The sequence below is a fragment of the Bombus vancouverensis genome, chromosome 6, assembly GCF_051014615.1.
Source record: "Bombus vancouverensis nearcticus chromosome 6, iyBomVanc1_principal, whole genome shotgun sequence".
In the NCBI taxonomy this organism is placed as follows: Eukaryota; Metazoa; Arthropoda; class Insecta; order Hymenoptera; family Apidae; genus Bombus; species Bombus vancouverensis.
Genome location: NC_134916.1, coordinates 1308084 through 1335739, shown reverse-complemented (window position 1 = coordinate 1335739; position 27656 = coordinate 1308084). Strand labels below are relative to the sequence as shown.

The following is a 27656-nucleotide window of genomic DNA, read 5'->3' as shown; positions in this document are numbered from 1 at the left end:
ACAATATTTTTGCTCAATTAACTATGAAAATGTCTTAATCATGAAATAATTTATTGCACGTTTACTTCTGCAGCATTAGTTAAAACTGTATTTCTCAATCTATATGCAATAAAGTTACTCGTATCAATAAACCTCTCTACACAATTTACAATACAGCTTCGATTAGTTGAACTCAAGGAACTACCAGGTGTTCCAATACAGAGTTGCCAGCAAATATCAGTTATGTTAAGTGTCAGTCTCTGAAAATAAAAAGATTACCTTTACATATATTTGCAATAATATATTGCAATTTCTTTTTCAAAATATTTTTGTATTTATAAATCAACTAACTAATCTCAATACTTAACATATAAAATTAACATACTGTTAAAAGACATTATTTTGGATATAATTTTATATTCAGTGCAAAAGAAAACAACTGTTGTTACATACAATATAAAAGTCAATAAGTATCCTGCATATTCTTTACTTTCTAATGTTTGATGATAGATATTACTTTCAATATTCCTAATTCCGGAATTATATTAATTAAAAATTATTGTACGGAACATTAAAATGATTTAAAAGAGAAATATTTATTTATAAACTAACCTGAAATTGTTGATTTTTGCTTTCTCGCTCAATGAAGGTTTGTAGTTGCTCGTCGACCGTACCTTTCGATCTTTGATCCTTCATAAACGTCATTCTTTAATTCTCACCGTACTTTTTTTTAAAGCTGAAATGATCGTATATGACCATTATACTATTATTATAATACCAAAACTTATTTTAATTTTCACTTACTAAGAAAATGAACTTAGTCAGGACAAATTAATAATAATAAATTAACAATAATGATAAAATTCAAGGTTAGTATTAAGTTTTGTATTTATGAATTTAAATTATTTGATAGAATCAGATAGAATCAAGAAAATGCAATTTATAATGTGACGGACTTCAGATGTGTGCCGTGCCAACTTCAGTCAGTTACCTCTAAAATTCGCTCATAGTCCACTGACTGAACGATTTTTAAAACTTACTTATAATTTAGAAGCCAGGAAGAATATTTAAATGAAACTAGTCTCAATTAATTCTTTAGGTTCCACATTTTTATTTGAACCTTCAAAAGTTCAAGAATTCTGCCTAGAAGTCAACAAATTTATTTTTTTTAATTGCCACATATCAATTAGTTCTATCTTTTCACCGCTAGATGATGATAAGATACAATTGATTAAATCTTATACATATTTTTTAAATAGTATATTAGGTAATCTATTTATACATCCAATCAGTACTAAATCCGTTACAGATTATATAATGTTTTATTTATATATACGGTAAATTATAAATCTGATCTAACACCAAATCCAGGTCCTGGTGGTGGTGATGTCAATGATGTTAAACCAGATGCCGGATCTGCTGCAAATCTAGGAGAATTTTGTGGTCCTGGTGGCGGTCTTTCACCTTTTTTAAATGCATTTATTATAGCTGTAGCACTTTCAGGTGTTAAATCTTCCTGTAAGAGATACTGATATTACTTATATTTATTTTATGAACGTTCAATTTATTTTAAGGCTTATCCTGGATTTAAAATCAAATTAGGTTTATCTAGTTGGGGCTATGAAATATTTTTTAAAATTATACTTACATAGTAATCATCATTAACTTGAAACATTGGCGCATTAGCACAAGCACCAAGACATTCTACTTCAGAAACAGTAAATAGTTTATCTGCAGACATTTCTCCAACTTTACAATTTGTAGCTTTAGTTACAGCTTCTACAATGGAATCGGAATCTCGTAACCAACATGGAGTACAGGTACAAATTTGTACATGATATTTTCCCATTGGTCTTCTATTGAACATTGTATAAAATGTTGCAACTTCATAGACTCGCATGTGAGGGACATTTAATATTTCCGCTACTTTGTGCATAGCAGAAATAGGTAACCATCCATGTTGACGTTGAGCCAGATCTAACAGAGGTATCATCGCACCACGTTTATGACCTTCAGGATAAATTTTTAAAAGAGCTGCGATGCGTTTCTTGTTTGCTTCATTGAATTCAAATGGTATACTTGGATTATCAACTTCACTATCTCTATGCTATTCAATATAAAATGAATTAGCATCGGTGTAAAACATTCATTAATTTCATATTTATATAATAATACATACAATAAATAACTGATCTGAGATGCGAATGGTTGAAGTATGTAATCCTCTAGCGTTCTTGCAATTCTGTTTAGTCAAAAAAAGTAAATAAATAATACAAATTATTCAAAAGAATTTATTAGATGTCAGATAACTATACTTTGTGATCTGTGAAGTATTTAAAATACAATATGTTTAAAACAATGAAAAAGAATTACATTACCTACTTGTTTCACAGAATGTTTTTATTTTTAGAAGAAACAGGAAGACATTTTATCAATGTTAATTTTAATTTGATCATAAATTAAGATTCCAAAATATAATGTAGAATATTTATTAAATGATAATGAAGTATGTGAAAAAATTTGGACCATATAAATTGATATGTGCATATGGATAATAATATATTTTTCATAATAAGAATAATATCAATAGCATAAATAAAACTTAAAATTATTTGACATTGGTTATTAAAATCCTTTTATATTTTTAAGTAGTTACTTTAAACAAGTAAAGATAAGGAAAACTAATTTCATGATATCATTTTAAATGTATTTTATTACTGTAAAATATGCGGTAAATTTATATAAATAAACAAAATTATATAAGATTATGAAAGAGGTTATGATACTAGGAATTAGGCTATACAGTATTAGGCTATATAAAACTTACGGCAAGAGTATGAATTATACGCAAAGGTAAAAACATGGTTTTAAGATTATTGTATATTTATTGTTAACAGTTGTTCGCTTCACTTTTTTGTTTCTGCGAAATAAATATTTAAATCGCAATTTGAGATAAATCACATTTCTTCGTTTAGAGCGTCACCTGTTGGGTCGATTCAAAATTAAAAATTGCCATTTTCAAATTAGCGCTAATTTTAAATCATCACATGTGCATATACGTATATAATAAGTGAGAATAACAATTGTATTGTAGTTTGTATTAGAGTTAATATAAAACGTAAGAGAAACTGAGAATAATATCTGAACATGACAAAAACTAAAAAATACATATAAAATAATTCAAATGAAATTATGAGAATTACTTATTGCAATATTATGCAATTACTAATTAAGTTGTATTTGTGTTTCTAAATTAGACCAAAGGCTGACTTATAATTCTAATCAGAAGTATAAATTACTAAATAAAAATTACCACCTAATGACAAAATCCGCCATCACTTAGTCACTCATCAACCCAATAGAAATATTTATCTTTCTACGATTTCACTTTTCTCCTAAGTACAAACGCGATTTTCTTTGTGACGTTAGATACATGTTATTTATCATTCCGCTTAGCAATTGCAAAGGTGCTTGTAACAAATTTAAACGAATAGCTCCATACTGTTCTTTCATCAATATTTTATTATGTATTTTTATTTAAAATTTTTGATAAATCCTATGTTTTGTTGATGTACAAATACATTCCTCGTCAAAGAGGTGTGCTATCTTTAATTTCTCAATGACGCGTGCAAAGTTTTTCGTCTGTAACGTATAATATCAAAACATTATGAGCTCGGAATATGCGGTTTGTTAAAAATAATTAAAAATATTATGAGGTTTAGTGTGTAACAAAAAAAATTGTTTTATTTTAAGAACGAAATGATAGCACATGTACAAGAAGAAAATAATAATCAACATAAATTGTAACTAACAATAATTACTTATCAAACATATATACTTATTTAATAATAGGTACATCCCCCTTTATTTTCTATTACTTTCTATTGTACGGTTTGCTATCGATTTATATAGTTTCTGGATATAATTTTGACTTAACGTATCCCATTCGCGTACAATTGCATTTTTTAATTCTTGTACGTGTTGATACTGCTTTTCATTCGCGTACACGCCGTGAAGCGTGCAGGCTACGGCAAAATAGATATATTATTTTCATTAAAATAAGATTGGACCAATCTTGATATGTATACAGATGCATTATCTTGTTGAAAGATATAATTAGGTCCAGAAATGCGTTCTGCATGATTATTTATTTGTTCTTTGATTAAATTTATATATCGGACACTATTCATTCTCCCATCGATGAACTTGATACTTGTTTTGCCGAAATAACCGATGCCGGCTCAAACCATCACGCTGCCTCCTCCCATTTGTCGTCGAATTGCTGACATTGCCTCTTTTCTTATGTTATGAAAATAATATTGGAAACCATCAGGACCATCCAAGTTGAATCTTTTTCGTCTGAAAATAGTATTGTTGAAAATGACAACGTGAGTTCGTGCTCGCCATCCGTATGCAGATGCGTTAGTTACAAGAAATAGTAACTAGAAGGTAGTTCTAGATACAATCGATAGATTTAATCGATAGGTTTAAGATGTTCTTTTGTTTTTATCCCTAGTCCATGTAAGAAAGTGTAATAAAAGTTTTTTTGGCTCAGAACGGTGTGATAGATTTATCCAAAGAACAAAATAATAGCTATTGTGATCCTACATCTGAATAAATAAATAACAACAAGTACTCTTCTCCATTTCTTTTTCCAATGCATTCTTTCTTTTGCAAAGCGTAAACGTTCTACTTTGTGTTTCGTTGTTAACGAAGGTTTCTTTTTCAATTTTAGCCTCTTAATATCTTTGCAGGCTAGTGGAACTTGACGAACACGTGAAACACTGGCACTAACACTAGATTTTTCCAGTATTCGCTTTGTTGTTAACTGCGAGTTGGAAGCTACACCCAAAATTGCTCGCTTATCACAATCGGATAACGATGACGGCCGACCAGTACTCTTCTCTTTGCCATAACGAACCGCATATTCCGAGCTCATAATGTTTTGATATTATACGTTACAGACGAAAAACTTTGCACGCTCATTGAGAAACTAAAGATAGCACACCTAGGCTATCTCTTTGACGAGGAGTTTATATGTACAAGTGATTTTACACAGCCTCCTTTGCACTGGGCAAGTTACAGCCCTGATACGGTAGAAGATGGTATAGAATTTCAATAAGTAAAATTAAACGATTTCGGATGACGTACGATCTTAGATTTAGTGTAACTGTCCTCTCCGAAAGTGGATAGCATTTTGAATATTTAAAAATTATTTCCATTCTTGCAAATGGAACTATAAATTTTTTTTATACATACATTATATCAATTAATATATCGTTGCATTCACCATAAAAAAGTATTAACGTATTTAGATTGAATATTGATTAGTTTAAAGGATATTGTAACATTAATTGATTGATTTATTCTATCTAAATGATACATAAAAAATAACTTGAAAAATTATTTTGTTATATTAATTATATTATTATATTAAACCATTAATTAAATTAAATTAAATTACGATGCTTAATTTATTATACATATATAATGATAACATACTATAACATAATATAAATTATATGTGTATACGTATATAAATACTATAAATATATAAATCATTATTAAATTATTATCCTCAGATAGGTTATCGTTAGCTATTTAGGTTATTTTTTCTGAAGTTTTTAAGGTTACTCTTAGTTGTTTTAATTTGATGGAATCTTACAATCTTTTTTCTTAACTTCTTTGCCGATTTTTCAGTAGAATGGAAAGACAAATCTAATAAGATTTATCGAAAAGGTCTTATTATTATTAAAACAGAATAAATGGTGAAAAAATATATTTTAAAGAAAAATTTGTAGAAGCTTATCTAAAGTGTGTTCAATTATTATACTTCCGGATATGTAATCTTAGTGAATATTTGTTGCTTCAAATCGATTTTCATCGTCATTCATAAATAAGTATACATATGTATGTATATATATTGAACAATAATCAGTTCTCTAGTGTCGTTAATAGATTTTCACAAATTTTGTCAACATGTTTCATAAGATCTAGCCAATTTAATCTGTGATTAATCCAAGTATGCATTCGAATTCTTAACAGTATTTCTTTTCCAATGCTGTAGAAATTTAGTTTACTTTGCTTAGATTAGGATTTTTCAATAAAGTAAGGATCAATAATTTTATTCTCGATTCATAAGCGATTAAATTGCACGTTGATGCTTCGCAAATACTGATAGAAATAATAATAGTATACCATCAGAGTATTATGTTTGTTTTCTATGATTCATGATTATAAATTATGACTACCTTTTCGAAAGATCCCAAACGTACTGATTCACATCCTCTTGATTCGAGAACTATTATAATGTATAATATATAGGAATAGTAGTAGATATGAAACATTTCAATATATACAAACGTTATGTGAGAGGTCAAACCAATTTGTTTTTAATATTATATTTAATATTATATTTTTTTTTATTTATAGGGGAAACGAAATCTATGTATGGAGTTTATAGATTTATTTTGGGAAATTTGTGGGCATTATTACATAAATATATGTATGAATAAGAAAGGTAGAAATAAATCAATACAATAGGTCTATATGTTCCTTATGCATTGTATTTATTATTCATACAACTAATCACATTTATTACACCACAATACACAACGATACACTTAATAATTTAATCGAATCTAAATCGTAATCGTGGTACAACAGTAATCGATTAATAATGTAGAGGTATAAATAGCACACTTACTGTGATATCGTGTATATTCTACGATATACATACAACTGGTCAAGAATTTCGTAAAATCTCGGACCTGTAATCGGTATTCTTTCATCTACAATACTATCGCGCGAATCATTCTTAACTAAACGGTGCAGTTTTTGCTTTTAACACGCTCGAAGGAAATTGAACAACGGAACTAACAATAAGATCATCTTACTTCTACATATGCTGTAATTATTTTGTGTAATGACACCGAATGATCGTTAGTTCTCAACTGTTAATTTTTTGCAATCTGCCTTACAAATATATCTATATATGTATGTATATAAAGAACAAATTTTTGTTATCAATCGATGTTGCATCTTTATAAAAACGTCTTAATAAACCTAATTATTTGTTGCTACGAAATAGTTACGCGAAGTATTAAATCATCTTAACGTGTAAGGATAGTTTTCAGAATGCAAAAAATCAAGGTGTTACATCATTCTAATTTCTAAGTCTCTTATAAAAGGATTGGAAGATGTGTTCAAATCATTTCGAAGTGATAGAACAGAATTAAATATGCGTTTATACTATGCCTCGTAATATTACAAAATTCGATCGGCCGTGACATCTTTAGCAATTTGATCGAGATATTATAATAAGCCACATCGATCGATCGATCTTCCTTGTAATGTAATACATCATCCTGTACGTATATCCTTTCTTTCTAACACTCAAATATATGTACTAATTTTGTGAATAGCTGATATATTCTTTACTTATACTAAAGCTATTTTACGTTGGTACATTTTATACACGTAATTATAGCATAGGCGACGGAAACAGTGAATCTTCGAAATAACGTCTCGCGAACAATGAGATTACAATAATTAAAGTATGATTCTCTTACAAAAATTCTCTTGCCGTTGATGTCGAACAGTGTTATTTCAATCGAATATTATCAGTCGTGTTCATTACTTTAATTTTTATTTACGTGACTCTTTTTTAGTTTTTTTTTATAATAGAAATCATAAATTTAGGAGAATAATCCAGTTTCTTTCAGATATACTTATAATATTTATTAAGGAAAACAAATAGAAAACATTTTTTTTCGTTTATGATACTTTCTATCAGAATGAAAATACATTTTAAGCGATTAAGTAATTAAAAAACAAATGATTAGAAAAATATTTCTCTACTTATCAAACCTCGTAAAAAGGGTCACATAAACGAAGATTAGAGTACGTATATCATCTTACGTCGGTTTTATATAAGTTCGCTATTACGATCACATGAACACATGCAGCGTTCGGTATTTATTAATATCGTAAGTACATTGATGCATCGTTGATTTTGATATATAAAACGATGCTTAATCATTCTTCAATCGAGGAGGCAAGATATTGTTATTACAAATCAGAATTATCTTCACAAATTTTTTAAATTGATATTTTATTCTAAATTATGCTACGGATGTTTTGCTTCGATTGGTTGTAATAATAACTAATGAAGAATTTCTCTCTAATATTTTTGAAGTAAATTTTCTTTTTACGTTTTTTACGTTTTCATGGTTGAAAATGATGAATCGTATGTTCCGTTTTACGAGACGGAATTTTTATAGCCGTGAATATTATAAACTAATCAAAGTTGATTGACCGATAGAGATCTTTTGCAAAGAGAATTTTCTCGATTTGAAATAGAAAACGCTAACAAGTATTGAAATAAACAAGTACATACAGAATGTCTTAAAAGTAATACATATATTGCATTCACTATCAAAATTTCAATTTTGATATGCATGATAATAAAAACGCATAGAAATGCTTGGTAAAATAAATTTTGCTAAACATTAAGCTTGCAATTAATTGAAATGTTGTTAATTAGGTAAAACTTTTAGTTTCGAATTTAAGAAAGGATGAATATCCAGCACCCTATATACATGTAGCTAATATAAATAAAATCATAGTTTAGGAAACGATTGAAAATATTTGTTGTTTATTTGAAAGATGTTGATAAGAAAATTAATTGTCGAATATTACAAATAAATTTTTTCGATATAGCTGATTTAAAAAACTTTTAAGGGAAATTATAAGATGTACGTGCCTGTCACTGTTAGGAACTTATTTGTTAAGCAGGACAATTATCATAAATCATTTTATTTAATGTACCTGTATATGTGAATGTTGTTATAATTAATTCCACTTAACGATAAAGTTTCCCATTTCATTTGTAAAGTTTCCACAGTTGGGTTATTTTTTATTGTCGAAGTATACACGAATAACATGCAGGGAAAACAAGTTTTAAAATTCGGAAGAACAATTGATTATGTTCATGTTATGTAAAATTATAAAAGGAAATTTCTCATTACTAATATACACATACCCTTTTGTACGAAATTTCATATTAAAGCGCATTAAATATACGTTAATTAAGTAAATACCGTTTCCCTTTATGTCTTGTCAAATTTTATGACGACAACAAGGTTAATTTTAATCATCGTAACATTTGAAGCTACGACAATTCTTTTTGCAGCAAGTAGTAACCGATCATTCGATGAATAGTTATTTCCACACATTTCGAGCTTAGCCTCTATATTTCTTCGATAATCGTTACTACTATTATTATCACTACTGCTACCAATAATAATACTAATAATAATATCAACTAGAAAAGAATCTTAATAATTTATATAGAAAATGTACAAGAAAATCTACATTCAACGTACGCGTATATCTTTATAAATGTGATCGATTTGTGATAACCGAATGAGAGAAGAATAAATAAATTAAAAAAGAAGGTTATACTATATGAGAAAAATGGGAAGTCTGAGAGCGGGGAAAAGACCATGTACAATGTACAACGTTGTAAAATCTTATTGTTAGTCTAATTGGTGGCATAACTGCAATAAGAGAGATGAAATATCGCTTTGGAGGAACGATTTCTAAACCCAAAGAGTTTGATGTACATGACATAAAGAATCTTTTGGACAAAACACCATGTGTCCACATTTTTGTCAATAATAAAACTCAACAGAATTTATAATATGTATACATACATGTCATCAAATAAAAGGAAAATAAGGTAGTAAAAACTTGTTTATCTGAATTCTCGTACATAAATATTGGCAAATTGCAGGCAGTGTTTGTGCACAAATATTGTGTACATTTCCAATTATTATGTAAATTATACATATAATAATATTGTGTATTGTTATTTAATTGAATATATTGTGCTTGTATAATAATTTACTTTACGTAATTTGCGTATTATAGAAATACAAGGTACAATAGAATGTACTATAGCACATATTTGTTGTATAGCTATACGTACTCGTATATGAGTGTTTTATAAGCTAAGAAAGGATGATAGAAACTTTGATTTTAGTTAGATTATACATATCCTAAGAATTAGAGAAACAAGTTTTTGTTACTTATGTATATATATAGTTTATTAATTAATAAACAGATTTCCCAATTGCATGAAATGAATGCGTTCTTTCTATTTTTTGACACATCTTTAATTAAAGTAAAAGAAAAAATGAAAGTATTACGAATTTACTAATAAAATCATTATACCGATTATTATTCTTTTGATTACGCGTGTCAATATTGCATATTCTTCGCATTCGTAGTGTATCTGTATTATATGTAACAAACTATAAAAATGACATATTTGTACGAAATGGTGGTTACGACTGATATGCATATAATTCTAATTTACTACCGAATACTGCACATTTGATTCATTTTATTAATACATTTAACGGCATACAACATTCTTATCGATTTGTTTCGCACATTTTGAGCAAAATGTTAAATTTGGGACTTAAAAACGTTAGGTTTTAAGAAAGGTAAAGTATATACGTTGCTTGATATTCAAATTGCAACGTAGCGTAGTAAAAATCAATTTATGAATTATAATTTGTAAAACGTAACTTCCTTTATTGTAAGTTATAGTGCGATCTCAATTTCTTCTGGTTTATGATATAAATTGAATAGAAAAAAAATATAAACTATAAAATTCATAGAAAATGTATACATATATCGATATAAGTGTCTAACTAAGTCTAATTTAATACAAAATATTGCATTTTTGGTTGGATGAAATGCATGTGAGAAATGTTGTTGTTGCAATATATGTATACACAATTTTTCCAAATTTCTAGAAAATTGTTGCATATTCTACAATACATTGTAAAATAATAGAAATCTCTAATTAGATATACATACTTCACGTGTTTTATTACCTAAATTATTTAAAAAGTTATAAAAAATACATACAGAGATGCGTACATATATTTACCTACTGTCTCTCAAAGATGTGAGAAACATGTACATATTTCCATATAGACCAGATATAGCAAATTTTAGAACATGCCAACTAAAATCCTAAGCTCAAAAAAAATATGTCACCGAGACTGTTACATTTATCAAATTTACAGCTTTATTTATAAAAATTGTATAACATAATATACAAAAGTTATAAACTCTTAGAAGTAAGTTAACGTGTATTTGGAATTATTTGTCAAAAAAATCAACAAAAATAACCAAAACATTAACGAATAAAATTAAGTTATCAAATAAACCGTTCATCATTTTATTCTATATAGATTTTCCTTTCTATATTGATGATCCTTGACGTAAACAATTTATTAACTTTGATAAATTAAAAGTCTCTGTATGCAATATAAAACCAACTTACGCTCTGTTCACGTGTATTTGGGTTCTCACTTGCACTTCATTTCGTTTGAGTTTCTTTGTTACTTATCATTAATCTTAGGACGTCGTCGAGTATTTTTATTTCGTTCGAGAAATAAGTATGCGAGAGTACATACAGCTATTGGCAGTTTTGAAAATGAATGTGCATCCTTTTCTACGTACATATACGAGTAAAGTTTTAACTTCTGTTTCTCAATCTCTCTGGTTCGTTCATTTTCTTTTATTCCATCTTTTTCTTCTCCGCTGCTTGCTCTATCTTCCCAATCTTTCTCCGTCTAATTTTCCTTGGTGTGATGCAAATTAGTTCAATGGCACGATTTTGCCCTCCGCTGGAAGCGTCGCATTCGACGATGCCACTCGTCGCGCCATTCGATCACAATCGACCTCTGCGTCACTGTCAGTCCACCTTGACCTCCACCATCGCTTTCTTGACCAAGAATCAAGTACGATCTGGAAATTTCAATGGTCTAACTAAAAAATCAATTCGTTATTGTTTATCATTCCCTAACTCTTTATAACTAACATTTCATTTGCTTAGTAGGTGTAAAAGAGAGAAAAAATACAAATTAAAATGCAATTCATAAGGTTATACTTTCTTGGTTTAATCGACATAAATAGATCATTTGATATTCAGGATAGTGAGATAGTGTAAATATTAATACGATGCAACAGAACATAGTCATAAAACGAAATAAAATTAAAAGATTAAACATATGGATGCACATAGCTTTACAAATGGTTAACTTGCCTCGGTATATTATATTATTTAAATATTTTTGTAAATTCTTGATCCATCGATATTTTATTCTATTCCAGCCCTTTTTAAATTAACATATTTATATTGTAATAATTTTATCAAGTATGTGAAATTGCTTCTATTTTTAGCAAGAACATTCGTCATTACCGTTTTAAATAATAATCTGATTAAGTTGTATAATTCGATGTAAAAAGTATGAATAAAGAAAGTATAGAATCCAACCTTCGAAAGTTAATTTATTAATTTTGTTTACATCACATATATACTTACTTGTTCCTTATCACAATATTTTATGCTTTTTTCGCGGTAATTATTTTAAGATATTTTTTAGAAAATACGCTTATTAAGATATTATTGAAGGATTTCTTTAAAATAAAAATTTTGGTTCATTGCAAACTTTAGATATGTATCAAATAATTTACCTGTTTGGCTTGATTTTCGGGCATCTACAGGCTAAGTCGGCCGAGTGTACGTAAAGAAACACGTCACCACGACGAATCCTCGAGTTTGAAGATTTTTTATAAATAAAGTCAACATTTAAGGTGAAACGTATCCAAACTGAACCAGACACGCTTGTTCCTGCTGGAGAGCCATCGTTCTTTTTGTGTCTATCTGTTATCCTACCCAGAATAGCTGAAAGAAAAAATATGAGGTAATCTCTTAGTTCTACCTCTTTTTTATCATTTACCGTATTTACATATTTTACAAGTTTAAAAAGGTGTAACGTTTTCTAATTTATACATTTCGTTAATTATGATCTCTTGCTTAACACGATACATAAGGAATTAAAAAGATTTGCTTCATTTACGGTTACATCATTGACGTACACGGGTAAACCAATATCGTTCATGGTGCAATGAATTTAAGTTACATTACGCCATATGCAGTAATACTACTTGTTATTTCATTTGTGACCGGAAATCAAGAAATATCGTCACTTTACTGCTGGTTGCATAGCAAATGAATCACGAAGGAGTATGATAACAGTAAATTCTGTTAATTTTGCCGGCGATCTTAAATAATTACGTTTGCTAAATGCTACGTTATGGCTAAAGGAGAGAAAATAGATGACGCAAAGAATGTATAAATAATATGAGAATTTGTCTATATTCTGATAAGAATTTTTTATTGAAACTGAAAAAATTGCTTGTCTTCTTAATAAGCACGTAAAATGAGGATATTTATATGAGAAAGAAATAATGGTAATATCTATGTATCATTTTTTACTTTAAACAGAATCTTAAAAATTCTTAGAATTATTTTTTGTAGTGACACATAATCTACCCTGATTGCATACTTACCATAATCTCTTTTGCAATACTTGTTCAGGTTCAATCTTTTAGTGCTGGCTCGACATTTTCCACATTGATCTATAACAAACAACATGAGAAATTGCTTATAGAAAATATACAAGGATTTATATACAAGAATATGCAAAATATTTTTAGTTAATGTATTGTTTTCTCTATATACATAATTATAAAACGTTTCATATATAGACAGATTTTTGCCACGTTTCACACGTTTATTTCTGTTTGCATTTTCATTAGATTTTCAATTGCATCTCGATTGATAACATATCCCCTTATTAAATGGCAAGAAGCAACAGTTGTCCCTCTTGAGAACCGGGAAAGGACCTAATCGATCTTGCTAATCATCGACTAATAGCTTTAACGAATACAAACTTATGGGCACATATACACAATATAAACTTATGGAGGATATTATTAACTAGGCTCTGATGTTTTTTGTGATCTCAGCATATTGTATCTAAATTTCAAGGTAGATTTGCATAATCTCAACCTAGAAAGCAATATAAAGTCACTTCAATTGCTTACTGTACATTCGGATTATAAATGTGTAGTAGGTGAATTCGATACTTCAATTATATCGTTGGTACGTATATGTTCTGTATTCAAAGAAGAAGCCTTTTTGAAATTTTATGCGTTAGTCTATGGTTTCTTATTTGTTAAACTGGTTTATAGGACGTAATTAGAATAGTCAATAATATTTTATTAATACGCTCTATTATCATTATTGGGAACAGTTGTGGGTGCAGCTATCCATTTATTATCTAATCATTTTATCCAACGAAACGATATCCATCTATACTATTATCTCAAACGACATGGCCACCGTACAACGTGTCCTCGTCCCGAAGTCCTGCAATTAACTTTCTTTGGAATATGTTCCAGTGTAACAGCTCTTAGCCTGATCATAACTAATCATCTTTGCGAAGGATATGCGTAATATGCTTTATAGAATAATAATGCATCGATTGAAGAAACATTAGGTTTACTTTATGTAGCAAAACGCTATAATTTTACACGTTCCTTTAATTCACTATACCTCAGGTATTATATTTCCTTCGTGTTCATCGATTATTGTTTCTAAAAGCATTGACTAATGTTAGTTATAGAATATTAACAGCGTCGTTATTTGAGCTTAATAAATTGTTTTCCTTAGTATACAAAAAAATTAAAAAATTGTCATCTCTTGTAAGTAACACATACCTATATACACATACTATATACGATTATTTCAATGTACTCAAAAATATTTTTTTTTCTTGTTTAATAGAGTTTTTTATACGATCATCTATCTAGTGATTTGTATAAGACAACGGAAGCTTTATTTTACAGTAAATCATTGATATCATTTGGTGAATTATAACACGAAGTACTTGCCTATTTCAAGTACATACAAATCGACATAGAAGCGTACTATATCAAAATGAAGTATATATATTACCGAAAACAAGACTAAAGCAATAGATACACGATTTAAGATACATCAGATTGGTGTACATGAAACGGACTGATGATAAAAATATAGAAGTAAGGACAGAGAGTTTGTAAAAAGGATTGAAATAAACACAAAAACTTCTGTTTGTAAATTTCATGCCGTTTTAATGAACCGTAGGCTCTCTGCAGGTCGATAATAGAATCCGTACAACGTACCGAATCCCCCGAACTACGAATCCAAACTACACGCAACCAGTACACACGCGCTTCGCTCCACTTCGCTTTTGCTCGTTCGTTGGCTAACCAAATTAAACGTAATTTGAATTTCGTTTGAAATTCAATCGATGTTCCGTTGGTAGACGGGTTCGCGTTATCTAGTAAAAAATAATGAAAATTCTACGCCCGTACCAAGTTACGGTCACGTTCGTCCATGCTCGAAACTGTCTGTCGATATTTCAAAAATTTTAATTCTGTCAAACAAAATACCAAAAAGAACAAATCGCTCGGAGAAACTTTTCGAACGTTGATATTTTGTGCAAACGTGACTTTTCATTCTGTTTTCAATTTTCCATGCATGCAGCATTTCTATGAGATAATTCTCCTGGCTTGTAACGATGGATCTATAGAATGAAAATTCATTAAATAAATTAATAATGAAATTGGCAGGTAGTTTGATCTTAATTCCTTCGACCATCGTCTGTAAAATATTTCTCAAAGAAGAGGCTTGCAATTAACTATACAGTAATATTGAAATATTGATGGAAATTTTGGAGGCCTGGTCAATCTGATAACTTATAATACTTATATTCATACATGGCAATGATACATGTACAGTTATATTTCCTAAAGAAGTGTGTGCAAGCGAAAGTTAGTCATTTCGGGCAAGTTCAAGTTCTATCAAGTTTTATAGATCTTTAGATTGTAATACTCAAATTTACGAACAAAAGATGTTATTAGATTAGTCTTTGCTATAATTTATTTGTACTGTAATGTTGTTTCTATAAGGAGCATAATTTATGGCATTACCATGTACATAAATTTTCTTGTCGCGTGTAATTTCTGTTACGAAAGAACACGAAATTAAGCAGTGTTTCTTAGTAAGAATTCGCTAGTAGTAGACAAATTTCGTTGGCAGCTCGTTAAGTATACCATCGAATCAATTAACCGAATTACGAAATGGATAATATGAGTCGAAAGCGAACCAGATATGCCGGTTAGCTGCTATGCCACGAATCGATCGTGATGGCAGAGACCTCAGACCATAATCCGTTTAATTCCTGACTAACGAGACATCCTTTGTGTCGATTAACCCGTGCCAATCGGCATCAACCGAACGAGCAATAGCTTCGCCATCAAATGTATCCCAAACCGTAAGGTCCGCTTTCCGATCGAGCGATTCGATCGATCGAATAGATGCACCTCGAAACTGATTTCAGTTGCTCTCCTCGCCGCAATGAGTCCGATGGTATATTGCAATCACCGAACAAACCACCTAAATCCAATGTTCCAGACCAAAAGTCAGATGCAACCGCAATCCTCTACAACTTTATGTCGATTTCTACGTAAGGCGTTACGTAAATTTTATCGTGATTTAACAATTTTTTGTTCTCTTTCTTTTCATATGTCAAACGATGTATGAACAAAGTATGCAGATTACAAGAATGGAAGATCATTCGAATATTTACTATTATGTGAACATCGAAATAATTCACTTTTCATGTGTATCAATATACATATAAAAATGCATACGTATAAATATTATTCCAAAATATATTTCATTTCATACTATTTCATTCTACCTTGTGACATTCTTATCAATTTTTAACCATTTTAAAGATATATATGTCTTCAACATAGCCTTAATTAGTATATATATCCAATATAGCCTATATTAGTATATGTATCCATCCTGCGCAAGTACTTGAATTTTTTTTTCTTTTTCTTTATTTTTCTTATTTATTCCATCTTTACGATTCATGTATCAGTATGAAGGGGAAATTTCAATTTTCTATTGAGAAATCAGAGACCTGTCTCTGCAAGAGATGTTAATGTTTATTTAATATTCAAATCACGATAGATTGAGTAATGCTGGACTTCTATTCTGTTTGTGTTTTACGCGCAGAAATTACCATGGGTTATTTCGTAAAAAAGAAATCTCTTAACATAGACCAGTTTTACATTTTTTCTAAATATTCCCGTTTCTTTTAGCGCTCGAATATAGGATGCACGCGAGGCATACTCGCAGTCGTAAAGTAACGTCTTAATTATAAAAGGGTCTTGTGGTACGATGCATGCCTTACGAGGCACCCTAAGTATCTTACCGCGTAACGGCCGAGTGGGACTTTAATGGACGCGTGGGTGCTTGCCTGCCAGTCGTGACAGTGTAGAGTGTAGAGAATCTACGGTTTTTCGTACGACTACCTTTTGAAACGCCCCCACCCTGCAAGGGTAAGCGTAAACGGTGCTTTTAATGCGATGTACTTTCACGACGAAATTAAATGACTGGAATCATAGTCTACCGTTTAAACGAAATTTACATAGACATTTACTTGTCATCATACCCTCTAGTAAGTTGCGCCAACGCAACGAGTCGAGCATTTGACACTAATACCTCTAACTTCTTTTCGGTAGATATTGTATGCGTTTCAAATCTATTATCGTTTGCTTCGAAAATTCATATCATCAGAGTTTCTAGGGAATTTTCTAATTTAGGTTTTACCTGAGATAAGTACAAGCATGTCTATTTGTCATTTTTATTACGTATGAACTTTGTTGTATAGTTAGATTTTATTATATACAATACAGTTTTATATTACGTATGGCTATATTAAAAAGGAGGAAACCTTTTGCGAAGAAAGTAGTATCTAATTGTAAAGTAAATAAAAGTAACAAATAATAATTTTAGAAGAACGATTCCGAACTTTTTCATCTTCGCGACCACAATCTTTTTTCCTCGGGTTTATATAATCAATATGTTTCTATTGTTTAAAAATTATGGGATTACCTATTTATTGTCGTTGAAGACGTTCGTAACTTCTTACTCGTAACATAACTGAAGAATTTTTAAGTTGTATACCATTGGTTATATGTACATATTTACATTTACACGTAAAACAATTATTATTAGCAACACACGCACATTTGTTTACGCATTTGCTATAACATTATTTTCATCTAAGTTTAATAAGACTTTTTAGAATTCACTTATGGGTACAGTATAAGATACTTTTTTTCTATCATTTACTATATATTAATCATCCTTATTATGATTCATCTAGGGATTTTGTGCGACGCGTAGATGAAACGAGACAAGTTTAGGGAAAGTTTCATGATATTAGAAGCTGAGGCGCGACCTGGAGTAATGGAAGTTGAATCGCAGGGGTGAAGGGAGGAGTCAATTAGTCTTGATTTAAATTAGCTACGGCGGCTGGTAATTAACTTTGGTTTAGGACCCAACCGGCAAGCCTGTACTGTAATAATGAAGATAATTATTACGATAGAAGTTATCATATACCGAGTGATACAATATTTTAAGAATATTCCAAATACATACGTCACGCTATTATAAATATAATATTAATATTAATAGATTTAAATCTATAATGTTAATAATATTATAGATATATTATTAATATTAATATATTAATAATTAATTAATGTACAAAAAGTTCTTTTATATTAAGGAATAACTTATATCACTAATATTTTGTAAATAGGGCAGTTTTATCCTACCTACTCTATTGTATAATCATTAATTAAATAAATTTTCAAAATCTAAAAATTACTTTCAAGATTTATCAGCTATTAGAAAGCAATCACGGTATCGTCGAGAATATATATTATCGAACTAAATTGTGAAAGGGTGACACGATGAGTTTATCATGCTGTCAAACGTCCCCTTTGGCGAAATGCGTGTTCAGCTTTAATAGTCCACGAAAAACAGATCGATTGCTCATCGTGAGTACGTAGCATTGACAAAGCGAAAGGTCATTTCCTTCGAAACAATCTTTTCGTTATACGGATGTACACCATACATCGTAAAATTCTTCCCACAAATGGACTTGTAATATAATGAACGTAAAATCAAGTAGAATTGATTCGATTAGCAAATTCCAATTCAATCCAGATATTAATAGAAAGTAGACGGTTTAGTAAGATTAAATTTGTAAGATGTCTGAAAAATTGTACACAGAATAAATTGAATTAAAATACTTGTAGACATTTAAACAAAGTGAATTTCGATTTGTTTTGATTTTTATTTTGTTGTTTATTGTGGCATGTAACGAAAGGATACGGCCAGAGCTACTTTAAAATGCATCCATGATTGCGGAAAAGGAAGAAAACGGGAAAGAGAACGAATCGATGTGATGTACAAACAGTACCAGGGCTATGTTTCCTGAAATGGAAGGACCCTTAGTGGGCGTTTATTCGAGCGCATACGCAATACGCACAAGCAATAGGTTCACGCGTCGGTACAGTAAGCGAACTGTAAATTAACTCGCCTTGTAAACTAGACAACAAGTTTATCTCTGCTTCTTTCATACTGATGCTTCTTTGACGCGTCTGTTGTTTTTATCCCTTAAACCAATTAATTTCGGTTATTTTAATAAAATCAGGTAAAGTACTCTAATCGGTGTCGATCATGTTATTGATCTCCTGCCTTTTGATTTCATTAACTGCTATTTCTAATCGTACCGTATCACGTTCCGTACGTCATTTAGTTAGAATGTCAAAAGAATGCTACAAGTTACAATGGATAACTAGACTAAAGCTCAATTATTATTGGGGACTTAAAACATAAAATACGAATTACACTTTAGATTTATCATAAAATATATGTTATATATTTGAAGGTAGTATCTATTAAGATGATACATATCTTGTAAATGTACTGAAATTTTATACATTTGTCTGTAGCCTATGTAACCTATCTATAATATACATATAATATTATGAGTTAAAATTTTTACACATTTATTTTATTAACAAAATATGCACATATTCATATACATTTACAATTTATCATACATAGAGGTTTGCGCAAGAAAGGAATAAAAGCTATTAAAGATTACATTGGGAGAAAGTTGTAATACTAAAAATTATGTATATAGCATCATATTTACAATATGCCGAGATACGATGCAATGAACCTTTAAACAGAAAACGGCAGTTCTCTCGATACTTAGTTATTTAATGTCAATTTCATTTATCTGAACGTTAATACTGATTCGTTATAAACAACGTGGATAGTTAAACGTCGACACGATGATAGTTCTACTTCCTTTCAGCATCAATTTTAGGTTTTCCATCGAATTTTTAACGAATTTACGAGGTGAAATCGTAACTCACCGGCAAGCTGGCTCGATACAACGTAAGTACTAACATGTTATTACGTTCAGGTGTATGGCAGGGCAGAAAGCATCGATAGCCGTGGGCATTCCGTTTTTAGCATCGCGGGCTCATTGTTCATAAGCGTTGCAAACTAGTAGCTGGAGGATACTCGTCGCTCCTTCTCGAATGCTATTCTTGCAAGGAATAAGAGCATCTCGTATCGCGTATGCAGGCGTGCATACATCGCATCGGGAGTATGCATCTTGCGTCACGAATCGCATCTATATGTTAATGTTGCACGCAACCGCGCGCGTAATTCTCGTTGCACGCACCCACGCACTGGTTCCGTGCTTCGCTGCCGATGCATATGAACGCGATTGCGGAAATCCTGCAATCCGTCCCGGGACTATTCCAGTTCTTTCGATCACGGCAAATTGATATTAACACCCTTTATCTATACTAATTGATGTACATAAAATATTGCACCTGAACGATCTTTATTATCATTTCCTCTAGCCTGTGGAATCGTTTAATTGTAATCTCATGTACTTACAATTAGAAAAGTTCTGCTTTCCAATATTCGACGATTAAATGGTTTCCAATTCTTAATAAATTACAATATAAATTTTTCAACTTTTTTTCGTTATATTTTATATGTATCGGTAATACATTTGATATCGTGTAAATGAATATACAATAGAATAGACTTTCTATTCTAATATTCCTAATATTACAATTTCTTTATAGTAATAACTTCAAACAATAATGCTTGAATTAAACAACAAATTTAATAATAAAGTTGTAATAAAAAATACATTCAAGGATTTTTTTGGATCTAATAACACAGAGCTTTTTATTGAAAGTACACGCATGTTTTACATGGTCAAAGTGTAGCGAGTCCAGTGGAGTGTAAGTACTTTGATTTATACATATTACTCTCCACAAATATTATTTTCGGTAGTCAATGGAAATTGTAAATATAAATTCAGTTATTGCATTTGCAACAACCAAATAGTATCACACCATAAATTTAAATGTTATGTTTCAATTACTCAGCAGTATATAGCAATATCGAATGAAAATTAAAGAATTGTTTTCTATAATTTGGAAATGTTTTATTTTGTGTATTTAATATTTAATCGTACTAAACCGTCAACCTCTCGCAAGCGCGATCCCTTGCTTTTCTTTTTGAATGCATATGCAGGCAGTCGATTAATTCTTTTGAAAACACTCGAACGTTATTAATTATCGAGCGAGCTGACGCTTGAATATAAGTTCACAGACAAAAATCCCACATTACGGTCAACGTATCAAACATGTAGTGCACAGCATTATACAATAAGTATATCCCTTGTTATCCCTAAGAGTGCAATTCTACTTAACTATAAAACCTACGGGCTCGATAATGGTTTTGGGTATGTAAGTACTTGTAAGGCATTCAATCGCTCCGACGGGAGTAGTTTTCCTTTACTCATTTCTCCAGCTAACAGAACCAAATAATTTCCAAATGGAGTCGCGTCTACATGTGCACATGGAAGCAGTGCAGCGAAGACGCGTGGAAATAAACGTCGGACCATTAAAGGGTCTCCGTACAAATGTATATCTGAGACTAAATAATAACTTGGGAACCAACCCTCCTGTATCATTGCGTTCAGCGACCACTCACGGGAGGCGTAGGAGGGGGAGAAAGCTTACCAAAAAGAGAAAAGGAGTTAACCAACGGAAAGGGAAACGAAGGTAAAGGGAAACACCAAGCATGGAGCGAGAAAGACAAAGACAGAAAACATGACAAAAATACAAAAATATTGCAAGAAATATAAGGCAAAGACGAACAGATGGAATATTAATTTTGAATATAAGGAAAGCAAAGAAATAAGATTGCTTGAACGAAAATACAATTCAATTTAATATTCCAGATATTGCGTTCATTTCTTAACAGGTATAAATTGAAGAATCATTTATTAAAAAAATATACCGATTGCCTTTGTAATATATATAATGGATAAAATTCACAAAACGGAGTAAGTTGTTTGTAGATTTGAAGAGGTGCTTGTTCTATATTATTTTTAAAATTATCGTTACCGTTGAAAAATGTTATTGTCGCTGGTAATTACGGACATTACTTACGAAAAGCTAAAAATTATCTAAGGAGGTGTTTCTCCGAGAACGTATTTACACTTCTATATCTTTCAGAATAACAATGCTGTTCGTAAATAGGACTATTGGTTTTATTCGAAGGAAATACATCATTCATCAGCGACAATAACTATATCTACTCTCATAAAGTTGAGCTCCTCTTATCTGCAAATTATTGCGTCGAGATGGTAATATGTAATAGTGGGAGTAACTGGAACCTCGAGGCAATGATATGATACTTGATCCTACTATTGAACATGTCTACGAGACAGGATAATGCGTCGTTATTTATTGTTGTTATACTCAACATATTTCTTTTGATAACGATACTCATAGCTGAAATTTGTTAGTATTATCTATAGTAATAGAGCTGACAGAACGAAGAAAAACGAATAAGAAGTTTAAGATTTATATTAATAGTACGAGGAATGCATATGTATGTATATCTTGTATGTACTAATAATTGTTACATAATTCTGCAATTAAGCAATATAGTATGATTACTCTTACCTTTTCCTTTTAATCTCAGCATTTCTCGAGATAGAAATTTGAATAAGTTATTGTATTTCCTTTCAGGATTATTCGTAATTTCATTAACCAAAGTAAACAATATGAATATGATATAGGTACTTTCAAAAAAATGCATTTGTTTTAATAATAATTAAACATGTGTATTATTACGTTACTAAATGGTAAAAATTAGAAACCAAAGATTTTAGAACGAATAAGTAGCCGATTTAACCGTAAATGATTACATAGACAATTTGATTTGATGTTACGATTTATTCCTGTGTACACACTACACGCGTGTGAATAAAAACGGTAAATTTTATGCTCGTACAACCGTACAAGTAGGCCGTTGGAAACTTAGAGCAAATGGGCAAGCCGCAAGTGAGGGTAGCTTTAATTAAGCCATTAGGGTGGCTGAGAGGCTGCGACCAAGCGGCTAGACATTCCAACCCTCTATTCCCTCTCTCTTTCTCTCTTTTTACGTCGCGTCTGCCAAATTAATATTATGCTTACATTCCATACTGCCACGTGGCAAGCGAGTTTGTATCAGTATAAACATTCTAGTCTACCTTCTCTGCATTTTCCTATATGTATGTACTGTGAGCATTTCTGTTTGTAGGAATATTATAGCGGAAATTACAAATAAGTTAGATTATTTTCCCGCTACAGACAAATGTTATTATTTTCTATGTACTTTCATATATGCGTATTTCTTATCGATCGCTTTTCATGTTGTTTATATTTAGTTATCATTAATTCATTAATAGATCAATATATCAATTATGTCAATAACGACTAATAATCAGTGTTATTCGTATTTATATCGGTATGTTAGTATGGTTTGTTGAGAAACGTAACAAACAGTCTGCATGTATTTACACGAAACAGTTATAGCTTATTGTTAGTGCTAAAGTGTTGTTTGAAACATACATTATGTATAATTCTCCACTTTGCAGTCGAATCACTCTATACTCTATATATTACTTCATTATAGACGTTTAGAAACAATGAAATAGTTTTCTCTCTTCATTCATTCTCTTCCCTTAAAGTCTCGAGTCTCGAGTCTCGAGTCTCGAGCCTCAAGATATCATTCATAAAGATTACTAATACGCGATTAATAAATGGTATGTTTCACAGTCATGGTATTTTTCCCACGGGGAAAAAGTGTCACGTATCAAGAATTAAAGCAATTTCATAAAATACGTTACGTTTGTTGATTTGATATTACTTACCAGCTCGTCCATCGTAACCGCGCTCGTCGTCGTCGTCTTCGTGTTCTCCGCTCTCCTCGCCAGCTGTCCCTTGAGTCTGCACAACCCTCGGTATTTCTACGAGAAGGAAAATAAATGTGAAATCGTTGACGAAAAGTTACACTAAATACAGCTCGTATCTCTTCTAAAAGGCTACACGGTTTCCTCTTTCGTATTCGCAAATTCTGCCTAATTGGACGCGCGATCGTGCGATAACACGTTCGAACGGTCGCGTGTTCCTTCTCGTTGATCGATCGATCGCTTCTAAAAACAGGACGGCTACGGTCGAAAATTTCATGCCATTTCTTTTTCTTGCGTCTCGAGTGATCCTTTGCTGTCTGAACTGTTAATGGAATGTTGAAGTTTTCGTGTGTTTCGTTAGATATCGAGTACCCTAATAATGAAGACTTCCAATTGGGTCATTGTTTTACTATCCTGCATTGCAGACTTGCGTTGCATTGATTGCGTTGTTAACATTTATTGAAAAATCCTTACATTTTAGTTAAAAATGAAGTAGATTCAAAATTATAAAAATACTTATGTACATAACTATACTTTGTATATTTTAAAATCTTATTATGCATATTTCGTTATATTTTGTCAAAATTACTACATCACTCTACGCAGTAGAATTCTCTTTTTTTTGTTTGTTATAAGAAATATGTGAATAGGTCGTATCCCACATTTTTTAAAAAATTACGTGTTTTACTATTCATAGATTACATGCTTGTTAGTCATAATAAACCAATAACAGATGTACAATACTATTACAGCAAATTCTTTTTGATATAAGAATAAACTTTCACATAAAATATATTCTAACATTTTTAGAAATTATTTATATCGACTGTCATACATATTTATGAATTTCATTATAGAAGGGCTATATTTTTGTGGGCATTTAATTAATAAGAAGGTAATGAATACTTCTTGATCGCCCAGTGTATCGGAGAATGCTTCAGCTTTAATGCAAGGGTCTCTATGTGTATAACAAGTTAGGATAAACTCTATAGGGAATGGTGCACTGCGATATACTGGACATAATTAAGTCTGCTACATACATACTTATATATATAAGTATATATACGCAGTACATATATATATATACGTAGTCAATTTATTAGATCATCAATGGTGTAGAAAAAGGTGATAATCGGTCATTAGAAATATAAACTGCTGTCTCGAGTAACAATTTAAAGAATGTTATTAAATATTAAATTACTATTATTATTATCAATTTCCAATATATGTGACTAATTAGTTTCGAGTACGTATTTATCTCGTAATACATTAAACATTTGATGGTATCATATAAGATACGTAGACCTTCTACTTAAATGAATAACAACACATGAAATATGAAGATCTTAATGCCTTAAGGCTTTAGGGAATTTGTATACTTACTGATACAAGGTGCAATGTGCGATCTACTCTGTTGGTAACCTCTGGCACATCTGTTACAAGTGGTACCAGTTACTCCGTCTTTACACGGACACTGGCCAGTACTTTGGTTACAAGTTTTTCCGGAAGCTCCGATCGGATGACAGTCACACGCTGTAACACGCAACATGCAAAATAAGGGATGGTTAATTATAGTTATATTATTAGTTGTAGTAAATAGTTAGATATATCCAGAAAATAATTGGTGTTATAAGCTTTTATATAATGCTAAACACTCCACGTGCTTAACTCGTGTTACTTTTGATATACATAATACTAATAACATAATACTATAACATTTAACTTTCAAAAAATTTAAGTACGGTAAATACTTTCCTTTATGAGGTTTGTGATTTTATTAATAAGATATTATGAAAGAGTTAGTATATATGTCTTGCTTTCTGACCAAATGCACGATATAACTACATAAAGAACAGAGATACAGATTCTGCAAGTTTGCGCTTGTAATAAGAAAATCTGTAAGAATCTTTGCAATCTATAAAAATCACCAATTACAAATGCTACAAAGAGTTAATACAGTACGAATAACACGTACCTTTTATCGTTTCGTAAATCTAACGAAAGTCAAATTAATATTGCTTTATAATGATCTATTACCTAAACAACTAATTATATCAAACTACAATTACTTAAAAATTAATAAGATCGATCAATTTCATCAATTTATTCCTCATTTCCATTCTTTAATCACCTTTTCTTTCAATAATCGAGCGCTAGTCACGTGAAAGTTATAATTCCCAATGTCACTCGTTTATTCATTGATCAGTGTTTTCGCATTCAGCGCATCCGGAATTAAGAGAGGTGGAAAGAGGCTAAAAGCAAAATCGAGGGAGAAATGTTCGCTCGAAAAGCCAGCTTGACACGTTCCTTTTGCCCACTTACTTATGCAAGCTCGTATTTTTCATGCGAGAGAGACACTGAAAAGCGGTTAATTACGATTGCACTTCGAGCCGAGTGCATCACCGCGAAAATTTAGGAGGAGACTCTCGAAAGCTCTGTCGGTCGTTGCTCGTCTGCATTTCCATTTTCCCTTCCCTCTTGGCTCACTTCTTTTCTATTCTATCTCCACTTACAATTGGCTATGGTATTACTATTTTACAGTAAAACTGTTATTGTATTTGTATGCAGTATTATAATGAGCTTGTTGCTTGTCTGTGAATACCTACTGATCTTTTCATCTTCCTTTTCTCCTCCCTTTTTAAAGTTTTACATGCAAATATTACAAATATATACGATATATATACAAATATTGCAAATATTACAAATTTTAATATTTTTCCTTGACTATTTACAGCTAGAGATGTTCGACTAACGTGTGCCGAGTGTTGTACCTAATGACATTATTTTAATATTTCTACATCGATCAAAATTGATACATTGAACGAAGAATGACTAGGACAAGTATAATCTATTCTACTAAATTGTACAATAAAAGACCTGTTGCTTTCACGATTAAATCCTACTTTTCGGTATCTTTTCAGACATTCGTAAAGTATCGTTTTGCAGACTATTCTTAGTAATTCTTCGTTCGAAAGTTTAAGTATTTTCTGCCAGTATGATTTTACTATTTGCTACTTAAAATTATTATGTCATCAAGGACTACATCGATCATCAAAAGTTGGGAATAAAAAGGAAGCACACGTAAAAGTGGGTGCTCGAAGTATTTTCAATTTTCATTTTATTAATTTTAAAATTACATGCGATTGCGAAAAAAATAAATGTAAAATAATTCGGGAAAAGATATTAGAGCGACAATGAACGGCTATGGTCAGTCCAAATAGGAATACAATCTCTACAACATGAATACGAAGTGACCATTTGCACTTCCGCGAAACGGATTAATCTTGAGGAGACTGCCGAAGGGACGAACAACCGGTTCACGCTTCTTCCACATTCATACCATGAGCACAGAAGAGAATTTTAACCGTGGCCAAATGAAAAAGTGTTCGAGAAGTTAGCAGTAGTATTCTCAAATTAATTTAACAAAAGCAGATAACAGTTTCGCTTGTCTCTTTAAATCGTTATTTATTTTTACTTTTTTTCATTTCGATTATTTTTTATTATAGATATTATCATTTAACTTGCACTGATTTATTTTATTAACTATTA

The 27656-nt window shown here is 30.7% G+C and overlaps 3 protein-coding genes across 5 annotated transcripts in view; all 3 read right to left on the bottom strand.

Annotated features, from left to right (window-relative positions):
• Positions 1-30: 30 nt before the first annotated feature.
• Positions 31-938, bottom strand: LOC117161265 (peroxin 3). Of its 2 annotated transcripts, XM_076619088.1 has the most exons (3): positions 784-938; positions 592-715; positions 31-239 (listed from the first exon to the last, which is right to left on the bottom strand). In XM_076619088.1, the coding sequence occupies exons 2-3, from the start codon at positions 682-684 to the stop codon at positions 51-53; spliced, it is 282 nt and encodes a 93-aa protein (XP_076475203.1). In that variant the 5' UTR covers positions 685-715; positions 784-938; the 3' UTR covers positions 31-50. The 2 variants fall into 2 exon arrangements, with proteins under 2 accessions (XP_076475203.1, XP_033198555.2); XM_033342664.2 differs by lacking the exon at positions 784-938 and having other exon boundaries at positions 592-768.
• Positions 939-1066: 128 nt separating this feature from the next.
• On the bottom strand, positions 1067-2964 carry ND-24 (NADH dehydrogenase ubiquinone). Of its 2 annotated transcripts, none has more exons than XM_076619087.1 (4): positions 2807-2964; positions 2159-2221; positions 1628-2086; positions 1067-1507 (listed from the first exon to the last, which is right to left on the bottom strand). In XM_076619087.1, the coding sequence occupies exons 1-4, from the start codon at positions 2840-2842 to the stop codon at positions 1322-1324; spliced, it is 744 nt and encodes a 247-aa protein (XP_076475202.1). In that variant the 5' UTR covers positions 2843-2964; the 3' UTR covers positions 1067-1321. The 2 variants fall into 2 exon arrangements, with proteins under 2 accessions (XP_076475202.1, XP_033198557.1); XM_033342666.2 differs by having other exon boundaries at positions 1067-1495.
• Positions 2965-6531: 3567 nt separating this feature from the next.
• Positions 6532-27656, bottom strand: part of LOC117161289 (netrin-1) — a 111207-nt gene continuing 90082 nt past the window's right edge. Inside the window, exons 3-7 of the mRNA XM_033342719.2 lie at positions 25491-25640; positions 24069-24164; positions 13417-13485; positions 12538-12748; positions 6532-11808 (exon numbers count right to left, since the gene is read on the bottom strand). Coding sequence (XP_033198610.1) covers positions 11664-11808; positions 12538-12748; positions 13417-13485; positions 24069-24164; positions 25491-25640 — 671 coding nt within the window. The 3' untranslated portion in view covers positions 6532-11663. The remainder of the gene's footprint in view (positions 11809-12537; positions 12749-13416; positions 13486-24068; positions 24165-25490; positions 25641-27656) is intronic.

Excerpts from the sequence above, each read along its gene's own strand:
- ND-24 (XM_076619087.1), bottom strand. The coding sequence starts at position 2,842 with ATGTTTTTACCTTTGCGTATAATTCATACTCTTGCC. Across the intron at positions 2,222-2,806 it reads GTATAATTCATACTCTTGCC|AATTGCAAGAACGCTAGAGG; the intron begins GTAAGTTTTATA and ends TTGACTAAACAG. Across the intron at positions 1,508-1,627 it reads AAGTTAATGATGATTACTAT|TATCTCTTACAGGAAGATTT; the intron begins GTAAGTATAATT and ends AAGTAATATCAG.
- LOC117161265 (XM_076619088.1), bottom strand. The coding sequence starts at position 684 with ATGACGTTTATGAAGGATCAAAGATCGAAAGGTACGGTCGACGAGCAA. Across the intron at positions 240-591 it reads GCAAAAATCAACAATTTCAG|AGACTGACACTTAACATAAC; the intron begins GTTAGTTTATAA and ends TTTTATTTTCAG.